The 12,786-nt window shown below is 39.3% G+C and overlaps 1 protein-coding gene across 1 annotated transcript in view; it reads left to right on the top strand.

The window, feature by feature from the left end:
* Positions 1–12,786, top strand: part of COL25A1 (collagen type XXV alpha 1 chain) — a 409,341-nt gene that overhangs the window by 261,379 nt on the left and 135,176 nt on the right. Inside the window, exons 6-7 of the mRNA XM_073340873.1 lie at positions 11,577–11,603; positions 11,769–11,795. Of these exons, the coding sequence (XP_073196974.1) occupies positions 11,577–11,603; positions 11,769–11,795 (54 nt within the window). The remainder of the gene's footprint in view (positions 1–11,576; positions 11,604–11,768; positions 11,796–12,786) is intronic.

The following is a 12,786-nucleotide window of genomic DNA, read 5'->3' as shown; positions in this document are numbered from 1 at the left end:
TTAAAAAGTTACCTAGACTGTGAAATAATTCCTTCACTCCTAGGGTATTGAGATTATATTACAATCTCAGAAACTCTTCTATCCCTTGGGCAATATTTTACACAGCTATGGCTTCATATTAATATTTTACTGCTATTGCCCTTCTAACCAGTCATGATTTATATAATATAACCTGCCACCTCTTTTACAATTGCATTTTATGGTTGTATTTGTAGACATTTCTAAAAGGAAATCTAAATCTTTCTTTGGTTTTCTGCTTCCTTGAAAGAATGAATGTGTGTTGTAATGTAGTTTATAGTAAAATTTGGAAGAAAAAAATACAGTACAAGCATAGGTTGAAATATTGCTCTCATTGATGCCAAGATAAATCCAGAGTAATTCCACTGAAGTAAATAGAGTTACTCTGGATTTGCCTTGGTGAAACTGAGAGGAGAATTTGGCCCCCAGATTTTTAAATGCTTATGTTAAAAGCCAAATGCTAATGTGGCTGTACAACAAATTGCCTTCACGGTACTTTTTAACGCCAGGTTCACAATTCTGCTCAGTTATGTAAGTGCAACTTTTATTGATGTCATTTGGATTTACACCTATGTAACTGAGAGCTGAACTGGGCCCAAAATTCTACAAAAGAGGCACCCGACATTTAATAGCAGATATCATGAGACATTGTTTTTAGTATTTTCAGTAACTAAATCTTGTTTTCAGGTTGTGGAAAACCAAACAGTCTTGAAAAATGTCATTCAAATCTGAACAAAATGTGCAGTGGTTGCAATTAGCAAGTTGACATACCATCGATTAGTATGTAGTTATTTCAGTAGATACTGTGCTGTGAAGATGTTGGTAAATATTGACATTTTAATCTTGGCCAGTGCTCAGCACTTAGTTAGTGACAGATGAACCTCGTCACTAATCAGATGCTTCATAGTTTTATTTTTAGCAACTTATTTTAGAGTTTTCTGTACTGCCCATCACCTATGGAAGGTCCCTAGTGGTCTGCAGGAGTCTTGTGCTCATAGACTCTTAGACTTTAAGGCCAGAAGGGACCATTGTTATCATGGAGTCTGACGTCCTGCGCATTGCAGGCCACGGAACCTCACCCACCCACTCCTGTAATAGACTCATAACCTCTCGCTGAGTTACTGAAGTTGTCAAATCAAGATTTAAAGACTTCACGTTACTAAGAATCCACCATTTACTTTAGTTCTGCTCTTCTCCATTCCTGGTTGCAGGAAGCTCTGCTTGGGATATAATTAAATGCTTTTCCCCGAAAGACGAAAGTAGAGAGATTTCACTGAGCCCCAAAAGTGGGAAGAGAGCTTGAAAGACGGATGTCAGTACTTGAAAGACAGATGTCAGTAAGCAGCAGTGCTGCTCCTGAACTGGCTACTAATAGTGACAAATTCACATTAGTCTCAGGGTATGTCTACACTGCAGCTAGAAATGTGCTTCCCAGTATGGGTGGGTAGCTCTGTTTGAGCTAGTGTGCTAAAAATAGAAGAGTGGCTGAGGTGGCTTAGACCAGCCACCTGAGTACATACCCAGGGGTCAGGTGTGATTGTACTTGGATGGGTGGCCCGTGCCTTTGCCCATGTCACCATGGTCACACTGCTATTTCTAGTGCAGAGCTAGTGTGTTTCTGTCTCCCTGTGCTGGGAAACACCTTCCTAGCTGCAATGTAAACATAGCCAGAATTGGTATTGGATCAACTGGAAACAAAAAATGTTAATTAAAAGTTGAAAAAATGTCATTTTGGGTTGAGCAAAAGTTTAATTTTAGTTTTTTAACCTTTTAAAAATAAAATGGAAGAAAAATTCTGAATGAAGAGTCATTTCACACTGAAAAACTGTTTTGACTTTTTCAGAATTTTTTTCCCAGCTGAAGCAGTAGACAAATTGAACATGGATTTGCAAATATTTCAATGTACCCAAATATGCATTTTTCATCAAAAAAGAGTTGTGTCCAAAATATCTTGCACAACTGTACTCTGAACCTCTCTTGCATGGAGAAGTAATTTTCTTCAAGGTGTTAGAGGCTGTGATCCAAAAGAAAAAGACGCTTAAAATCACCCCCTGAAGTAAGTCTTTCACAAGGCACTGGGTTATTCACCAGACCACTACGTAATTGGACAAACGACAACAACCTTTGCCTTAAAAGAGCTGCTTTTCAAGTTTAAGCTAACATGAATAAAACATCACATTGTGAACTACAGTTACCTAAAATGATATAAAGATTTCCTAGGCCTCATCAAGGAGCCATTTTCATATTGTACTTTTAGAAGTAAATGGAAGAACATGCCAGTTCAGAAAAATCTGCAAAGGGAAATGTAAAATAAATAAAAATTATAAAAAAGGTTTAACGGTATGTTTATATCTCAAAAGACCTTGGAAAAAAAGGGTTTATGGCTTTGATTGGCAGGAGGTATAATTTTGCTGTTTAATTTGTATTGTGCTAGGAAAGAAATCCAGAATATGCTTCTCTGATCTATGTAGTTTTATAAGCCCTGAATTTCACTGGACTATATCAGTCTTCCTTTTAAGGTTTTTTTCTCTTCCAAGTGTTCTTTCAGTTCTAGACCACATTAATCGCTTCCATGAGGCAGAGCTTTGTGATCAGAGCCAGTACCTAGTGAGCCCTCTTAGGCTTGGGCTCAAATGAACATCATATCTTTTGAGACAAATAGCTTAGTAGTAAAGATATCCTCACAGAAGTGTCCACAAAAAATACAGACTTTTACAATATCATTGGTAGTCCTAATACGGGCGGCTGACTGGAAGATCTAGCAGTTCTATTTATTTTTCCTTCTTTTCTTGTTTTGTTTCATGGCCACTTTAATCTTTAGCGTACAATGAAAGGTGTGTGAAATCTGAAATTATAAATCTGTTTATAGCTGTAACTCACTTTTCCAGCGTAACAGAGTTTGACACCATAATAAACACAATTTTTCGGTGGAAAGGTGCTTTGATAATTCTTTGTCCAGTCTCTAGTTCCTTTTTATTGTAAATTCTAAGGTAGCCTTTTATTCCTTTCTTCTTCCTCCTTTTTTTGTTCATGCAGCTTTTGCAGCTGATTGATTTATTGTTCTGCTACCTGAATTTCAATAATCTCTGTTGACTGCAGTGAATATTTATTAACCAAAGTACAATGCCAGAGTCAACTGCACTTTCTCTTGCTATTGAATCCTATCAAGTGCCCGTGACTTCCAACAAATACTTTCTATTAGTGTTAAGGGGCGTTAGAAAGCATTTTCCCCCTTCCATGCTTGAGGTGTGACATAACTGATTATGCTCTGCCTCGTTACTTATGAACACAGAGATGCAGAGTGAACACTAGTGTGAGAAATATAGTATTACATTGAAATTCTGGCATGGGTACACACATATAATCCCAGTTGAGAGAGAACATGGCAGGAAGAAGAAAAGAGCACCACTTGACATCTTCCAGAATAGAGATTGAATAGGACTGCATCCCCAGAGCAGGGGAAGAATGGACCGAATAGGGGATACCAAAATGAGTTTGAGGAAGGGAAAAGGAAATTAACAACTGTGCTGCTTCAGTCTCTGAATGGCCAGTCTCTAAAGATAAGTTATGACTCAGATAGGTTGTTATTGAAAGTTATCACCAAACAGTTTTTCAGCTGCCTGTGTAACTTGGGTGGTTTCATTCCATTTCCCAAGGAACAGTTCTCCACATCCCCAGAATAAAAACCAACATGGATGGTAGTCTCAGCAGGATGCCAAGGAGTGAAATGGCCATTGAGGCCGAGATTTCTTCCTGATGTGAGGTATTCCCTCCAGGTCAAGGTTGAGACATGTTGGTGGGTCAGTGTGGACATCCTTCACCCATGCTGCACTTTTTCTGTGGATACATGGATGACTTCAGTCTAAAGGACTCAGTCAGCACTTTTTGCCAATATTTGGTGATTACTTGTTCTGTTCATTCCTTCTGAAGCATCTGGCATTGGCCACTATCAGAAGATAGGATACGGGGCTAGATGGACCTTTAGTCTGACCCAGTATGGCTGTTCTTATATTCTTATGTACTAGATTCATATGTTTAAGCAGTACAAAGTTTTGGGTGCTTACCTGAACTGGCCTATAAATACTAATCCTTCTATGGTTTGTCCATCACTAATTAATTACTCGATAGTTGTCATAATTTTAACAATACAGATATATCTTCATTTTATCACAATAATCTTTTATATGGCTTTATGAATTTACTGTATCCCTCCTCATAAGTGCTCAAAATTTGCATGAATACATAAGAGTATCAGTAAATTCATGCTTATGCAGAGGTGCAAAGTATGAGCATAGGGAAACACATTGTGACCAATGAGGTGATGGCTCAAATTTTTTGATCTGGGAAGTACATTCATTATATTGTATTAGCCAACAAATGGCATCCAGGAACTGTCTGACTATTCTGGATGAGAGAATTACCTCAGTATTCTGGTTCTGTTAATGCATCTCATTTCTCTGCCATTATATTCTTGGTCATGGTGTCATGCTAGCACAGCAGGTCTAGGAGTAACCTGCAGATACTCATCTAGCTCTGGTTCAGAAGAGACTGAACAATTTGATTGAGAATGTCATTGTGCTTGACTGATTGTTTATATTGTTGGACTGCTAAGAAGAGAAATTAGGCCAAATGCATTGCTAGTATAGGCAGGCTCAATACTACTGAAGTAAATGGAGCTGCATTCACTTATGCTAGAGGTAAATTTGACCCTTTGTCTATAAAACCCAGGCAGTGGACACTTAGGCATATTCTTTCAGTATGCTGGATTTTATTTTAAGTATTATTTGCACTAAGGTTTGTGATTTTTCAAAGAAAAGCATGTGGCGAAAAGGAAGACAGCTGTATTGATTAACCAAAGAAAACGCATGCAAGATAAAGGATAATGTGTTCAAAGGACATATAACAATAGCACAAAGCACTAACATGCTGGGAATCTGAGCTTCGTACTCTGGCTTGGCTCCTGACTACTGGGGTGGCTGGAAGCACTGTGGAAGAGTTCTGTGGTGAACCACTGGCCACTGTAGTTCTCTGAGAGCTTCCGGGGCAGTATTGGAAGGCTGCAAATCTTGATCTCAACCCCAACACTGCATGAGAAGTGAATATACATGTGTAAATCAGTGCTATTATAATGTAAGTCTTCACTTTCCTGGTACCTCTTGGATAGATCATATTTTCTAACCTGCAGTTTAAGAACCTGTGTGATTTGCATAGCAGTGTATATCACTGCATTCTGGATACGGTGGTGTAAATAAATGTCAGGTTAAGGTTAACATTGACATCAACAAGTAAATTACAAGACTGAATTGTTTATCTAAGATACATTATGTACAATGATTTTACATCTTACTTTTTGCACGCTTTCATAGTGTTTCTTGATTATTAAGTCAGGTATAAATTATACTGTCAAATCTGAAGACTTCTTTTCTTCTGTACTGGAAGAAAGATGTCACAAAAAGAAACTGCAGTGCAGAGGGAGAGAGTTAAGCAAAATTTGTTACAACATTGTTTATGATCCAAGAGAAGCTATGAGAATCCCAGAGGGGAGAATGAAACATGTCCAAGAAAGGGGATGGAGGCAGCATTGGTTAAGAAGAAGAAGAAGCTCTACAAATGCACTGGAAATTTTGGAGAGCATTAGTAAATTTGATCCAAGGTGAGATGTTGGCATTGTGTGCCAGCTAGCACAGCCCTTTGTCTGCAAACATGGCCAAATTTAATGAAGTCCAAAACCATGCTGCTTAACATTCCTGGACTCATAAGGGAAACGAGAAAAATAATAGGGCAGGAAGCTTAAAATGATTTTGTAACTCTTTTCTTAATACTTTCTATAACATTACATTTCATAATTCAGCATATCCAATCCTATAGTATTTTACAATAATTGCTGGGTTTCTATGAGATTTATGTAAATTTTAGTTTCAAAGTCAAGGAAATCTCTTGTAATTCGGGACAGCTGATAGTTCTGAGCAAAATTGTGAAGGAAGAAGTATCAATACTTTCATAGTGAAATTGTTCTTCCTCACCTACAGAAACTACCTTCCATCACTGAAATAAAATCCTCAAAAAACAAACAGCAAAAAATTCTAGGTTAATGTTATGTTTTTATATAATTCTGAAAATATGATTTAATGCCAGTTTATCAATAATGAGAAGCTGCCTGATAACTCTTCCAGGTTAAGGAACAACTTTGGGTTATGTTCTGGATTTGTGTGTTTACTGTAAGACTTGGCTTGGGCTAATCTAACCTGCATATTACAATTTTTAAAAAGTGTCTTGTTCTTAGTTGGCTAATCAGTTGCATTTCTGCAATTGCATTGATGCTGTCTCTTGTTTGTAGTCAGTTCTTTAATTCTGTTTCATCCTGGGCACCCTCCAGAAGACCACAGTTGACCTCTAAATGCTCCTTAGGCCCCAGTATGCATTGTAATTTAGTGACAAAATCATTGTGGGGTTATTTTGTCCAAAATTAAAAATGAAATCTTAATTCGTAGATGTTTTTAATCCCGCAAGCCAGATTCAGTCCTACGTGTGCAGGGATCTCCTTGGGCCCTTAGGCACTGACTCCATGGGTGCTCCAGAGCTGGAGCACCTATGGGGAAAAAATGGTGGGTGCTGAGCACCCACCGCTAGCCCCCCTGATCAGCTCTTCCCCCTCCCAGCCAGCGCCTCCCACCTTCTGCGATCAGCTGTTCCACGGCATGCAAGAGGCGCTGGGAGGAGGAGTGAGGGTGGGGTGCATTCGGGGGGAGGGGGTGGAATGGGGCAGGAAGAGGCAGGGTGGGAGTGGGACCTTGGGGGAAGGGGTGGAGTGGGGGCGGACCTGGGGCACAGCAGGGGTCAAGCACACCCTGGCACATTAGAAAGTTGGTACCTCTGCTGGGGCTCACAGAGGAAGCTAGCTGAGGGGTAGAAAAGAGGAGAAGGGAGAAAAAAGTATTATCAGCCCCTTCCACAGTGGTCCTACTAGGGGAGAACAGCTTTGTTTTACACTTGGGGTTCCCTAGAAGCCCCACTGGTGGATGCACTGCCTGTGTTGACCTTGTATCATCACAGGCTACTGAACACAGTTCATGGCCTGTGCCAATCACCTCTGGACTCCGGAGACTGCAGGTAACTTGCACATGTGCATTACTGCTCCGAGTGGAATGAACTTACTGTCACCAGGGACCCACACCTTGGGGTCCACAGCTGTGAATCTGGCCTTCTATGTGTAACCTGGGCATATTGCTATATCTTTAAACCTCCTCTTCTTGGGTATCCTTCATCTGTCAGGTGTCACACTACATTATACACTCTACATCTTCCCTATTAAATTATTGAGCCTCACTCATTATTTCATGTCCTGTTTAACTATTTGTATAGAAACAGATCATATGTAGATACAGACCATAGAGTAAAGTTGGGAGACTTCTTTGTTGAATATACAGTATACTAGTTCTTAATGCAGAGACATGTTATGCAGATTAAAGTTGGGGTCTATAATGAACGGAAGATTGTGGCTGTATTTATACTTTTAAAGAAAAGTTGGACTAGCTTGGAGGATAACAGAATGCACAATCAAATATATTTTTTAAATTGTTTGATTTAAATACTGGCTGTTGAGAAGACGTTGCTACTATGATCATCAGAAAACTTTTACAGGTGGGAAATAGCTGTCATGGTAGAGTAAAGTAAAAAAATTAGCAACTTTTAGATAATGTGCCATGAAATACTTCCTATGGGCTAAATCCTGCAGACCTTACTCAGATAATTCTCTCATAAACTTCAGTGGGAATCTTGTCTGAATGCAGACTACAAGATTAGGCCTTATGCTGTCCATTCTCACACTGCCCTGGCCTTCCACTCCTTGTATACCCATTTATAATAACAAGGATGTGACAAAGGAATGGAAATGTGGCTGCAGTCAAGACAGCAAGAAAGAAGCACCTGCCATTAATCCTGAATGTATAAATGTAGCTTGTGTCTGTACTCAGGGGCAGCAACAGCTGTAAAATATAGTTGACCCTTACTTCAGCTTTGTTCTCAGTTGGCAGGTGCCTGGACGCCTTTCAGTCTGCTTTGGAACACCCTGTTTTAAAAAGAGCAGTATTTATCACCTAATTATGAATGCAAATTTTGCATGTGTTTGTGATTTACGAGGCCTTGCTTATGCCAAAGAGGCTATAAACTGTATTTGAAAATGTATGGCAGTCTGCAGTAGATAATTACTCTTTGAGAAAAGAGCCTCTGTTTCCAGTGAAAACATAGTAAAGTTATTTCAGAAATGTTCTGACCTCAGACGTTTCACATAACAGACACAAAATGCTTTCACATTTGTGCAGCAGTTAGAGGCCTGATCTCTGCCATCTCACAGACGAAAGCACAGAAAGCTCCTTTGGAAAAAGGGCAAGATGTCTCTGTTGCAGCCTTCGAAATTAGCATTTTTTTAACTCACTCAGTTCTTTGTTTCTATGCTCTTAAGAAGAAAGAATAGAGTTTTGGGGAAAAACAAACCCCCTGCAACACTTGCCCTCCTTTAAACAAACCAGTCCCCAACTCTCACCCCACCTCCACAAACATCCCTTTGCCTCAGACCAAATCCATACAGCCTTTCCTCCCTCTCCCGAAAACACACACATCAATAAAACCTGCAGTACAACCTTGGGAGAATTTCTCCACACAAATGGAAAGAAGATGACAAAGGCTGAGGGTTGGAGATTTCCTTCTTAAAGTTCCCAAAACAATGGAAATGGTATTCTCAAAAATTAGAGCTGGGTGAATACAGCCATAAAATATTACTTGAATATTCTTACAATGAAATGCCACTGATTCCCTTTACTGGTATTTACAAGAGCTAATTTTTATTTGCAAGAGAGCTCACAGAAAGTAAAAGCATTGTGAATAAAAGTACAAGTGTTTGTGAGAGTATTTACACCAAAAATGCGCTTGTGGCCATTTTGAAAAGATATTTTTATTTGTTCATACAGTAGATTTGTTGAACATTAACGAATACTTTTGGATAATTTGTAAGCAGAAAGGTGCATTCTTTTAAATTATAAAATGTCCAATCAATAAACAGAAACAATACCACGTGACTTGGGTAACTAGCCATATTGTGCAAAAAGCAAATACTCATATCAACCAATCTGAGCCATCAGACAATTGTGAATAATTAACTAATTCACAGAAATCAGGGTTTTTTCATGGATAATCTACAAAGAGAAAAGAGGGCAAAAATCATTGGATAAGTTATTTGAAACAAATAGTAGAACCAGCTCTATTAAAAATCATAAGCTGGATTCACATTCATGTTCCCAGAGCTCTAGCATGTCTCCTGGGAAGAAGGTCATGGTGGTGCAAATTGACTGCATCCTTAGTTGTGTCATAGTGGACTAATTACATGCCTGTGAGCCCAACAAGTGCGTGGCACTGGTCGGGAAGGGCTGTAGCTGCAACAGTTGTACCATGCCTTCAGCAGTTTCTGCCAGTGGAGTTTCTGTTGAAACCAGACTGTGAATAACTGCATTTCAAGAGAGTACAGTGGCAGTAAAATGCTCTGCCCTTCCTTAAGTTGAGTTGAATACCTTTGGGTTGCAGAGGCCTCACTAGCACAGGGAGTGTAATATACAGCGTTACTGAATCTGGTCCCTTAGCTATAGTGCTCAATTGGTGGGTCGTCAAGGGTCAGTTAAAGGATTATTTTTTTTAAGGTAATGGAATGGAACCACAGTCGATATTGTATTCTCAGTTCAGTGGTCACCATTTTAAAGTCAGTATTGACCAACAATTATTACACACCTGCTATACTCTCAAACACTATTCTGCAGTAACTATTGGTAAATGTTGATATATGTTTGTCTGAGAGCTTGCAAGCTTGATATATATATATATATATATTCACATGTTTTAAAGCAGGCCTGCTGAAAATGTGCTGCATTATTATCCCTTTGAGTCACATCAGTACAAGCATTCATGGGGTCAGTTGCTGACACAGAATATAGAATTCTGCATGCAATTTTAACTGTTTGTCATGTGAACCTCAGTGTGTAAGCTGACCAAGTGAATGCACACAGACAAAAGTTCATCACAAGTTTATCTGTTTTAACTTGTTTTTTAAACTTCAGGGAGGGACAGTGTCCAGCCTCTGTGTGGGGATATAAGGGGGAGAGGGCCACAATGACAGTTATGGTATTCAATTGAGTGCAAGGGCTCCACTCCTCTAGCTGCCCCAAAGGAGAAATGGGAAGGAAAGGAGGAGGCCAGGGCTTGATTCTTCCCCCCTGCACCAGCCAGAAGAGATGGCCTGCTACAGAAGTTAACATACATTGCGTCTCTTTAAAAGGTGTAGTAGAAGGGGCTCTCCTTCATGCTGGGGAACCCTTAAAAATGCACCAGAAACCAGCTAGCATGGGAATTTTCAAAGCTTTTTTTGCTGTAGCCAGCATCCTAATAGACAGTGTTTCTTGGGCCACTTCTTCCATTTGCAAGTCATGCAAACCACTTCCCCTGCCATTTATGATTATGAAATCCTTCTGGCAGTTATAGTGCTTGGTTACATGGAAAAGTAGCACTAGGAAGATAGTTAGTTAGTTTTAACTATGCTGTGGGTGGTGCCGCTCTCTGGTAGTGGTGCTTTTTTCCTCTCCTTCTCTTGTAGCTATGGCCCCTTTTGAACACAACTAGACTGGGCTTGTCCTCTTTGTTTCCAGGTGCTTTTACCAGTGACCATACTCTTATTTGCACTGAAACACCTGGACATCTTCAGAAGGAGCTGGAAACTTGTAGGCAGAGACAGCACCATTTAATCTGCCAGTTCTGTGCAGACTACCAGCAAGTGATCCACAAACCACAGCTTAAGAACTGGGTCTAGAAAGTTGATTCTGGACAGTTGCACAACACAGAAGTTGGGAACTTGTTCAGACAACAGAGAATAAATAATGAAAGAACCTATAGTGCCACCCTAATATCACCACTACACCATTTTGTTTGTCTGGTGTTTTTAAAATAATTATCCTTCATTCTGAAAAGTCATATCAAACTGAATTCTGATAAAGAAGAGCTCACTTTCCTCTACCACTCACAGTATACCACTGGACTGAACATGACTTGCTATGCTCCTAGAATTCCTAATCTAATTTTCCTTTATTTTTCTAATTTAAGAAGGCTGCCAAAATACATGACAGATTTATTAGCCATATTTGGTAAAAAGTTTTACTGTTTTAGAAAACGCTTATTACCAGATGTAGGATGAAATCCTGGCTCTGTTGAAGTCAGTGGGAGTTTTGCCATTGCCATTTGCTATTGCCAGGAGTTCACTCATGTTTTTTACTATTGTGAGTAATCCCATTGAAGACCGTGTGCACAACTCAACAGGAGTAACCCCACTACACCTGCTACTAAATCTTTGCAGAACCTGTCCCTAAAATACCTGCAGCTTATGGAATGAAAACCGTAAGAAATCATAACATTAGGGATAGATCTCTGGATCATTCAGACCTGCTTCTTACTGTATCCCTGTAACTGATCACTGAACTTCATTAGCATCAATAATTTGTCAATTTTTTTTCTATTTTTTTTAGGGTCCTCCTGGTCCAAAAGGTGAGAAGGTGAGTACACATATTGTCAACACTTACAAAATAAATGGAAACCCCTCCTGGTATTTACTGAACACATAGTTTATATTGACGCAGTACGATGTGAAATTATGTAAGAGAGGTGGGTAGCACACAGATGCTGTGTTAAAACTATCATCTCATCTTTCCCCTTTGCAGGGAGATCAAGGTGATCAGGGCCCTCGGGTAAGCATCTTAAAAAAAAAAATGTTGCACTTCCCCTTCCCTGAGTAGGCTATTAGTCCTTAGCGCAAAACTAAATGAAATATAGTGTCTTAGCTAATCATGCTTATTAGCTGCATTTACCCTGCATGTTGTAGTAAGCGTCTGCAGGACAGCAAATATAACCAAACAGTCTCTGGGAAGCATTTGAGTAAGAATAGCCACACATACATTACTATATATGAAAATGTACAACTGCTGCTAGTGGGGGGAAATGCATTTGACAGTGATTGTGCTCTGCTGTGTAGGAGTTGGTTTGGTTTGCCAGAGTAAACCTTCCAGTTTTCCCAGCCATCTTTCAGGTCTTGCATGGACTCCTATAATGCAGAGGGCATTATTTAGAGAATTATAAAAGCATGGCACATTCATGGACTAGTTCTTGTGCCTACATACATGTACCAAATAGAATAATAATATTGTCTCTTAAACATAGCATTTTTCCCCAAGCAGTTAGAAACAGAGAAAATTTTAGTGTTAGTGATGTAAACATAACACATTCCTTGTGGAGTTATTTTAGTTGTTAAGTATTGTGTTTGTTTTAATCACAGGAATACAATGGTGAACAAATTGTTATGTTGGTAGTGCCAGTTCATTGTCTTTACATCCGTTCTTCATTATACAAATATTTGGACATATTGTTCTAAAGATGCAGAGGCTCAGTTCAGTTGCATGTTTATACATTTTCTCATGCCAGGGCACGTTTTCTGTCAATTAGTTAATATATTTTAATTTTACTGTGAGTGAGAAATCGTTAAAGTCATAACATATTTACTTGGCCATATTATTGTGACGACAGTAGTGCTTAGAAGCCCCAGTCAGGCCCCATTATGCTTGGTGATGTTCTGACATTAGAAAGCTGCAGTCCCAGTCCTAATAGCTTAAAATCTAATTTAAGACAAACAAGAGAAGGAAACAAACTAAAGGCAAGAATGAAGAAGGATGACAAGAGTAATAG

The sequence above is a fragment of the Lepidochelys kempii genome, chromosome 4, assembly GCF_965140265.1.
Source record: "Lepidochelys kempii isolate rLepKem1 chromosome 4, rLepKem1.hap2, whole genome shotgun sequence".
Classification (NCBI taxonomy): Eukaryota; Metazoa; Chordata; order Testudines; family Cheloniidae; genus Lepidochelys; species Lepidochelys kempii.
Note: the sequence above shows the minus strand (reverse complement) of the source record. Positions and strands in the feature narration are given on the sequence as shown.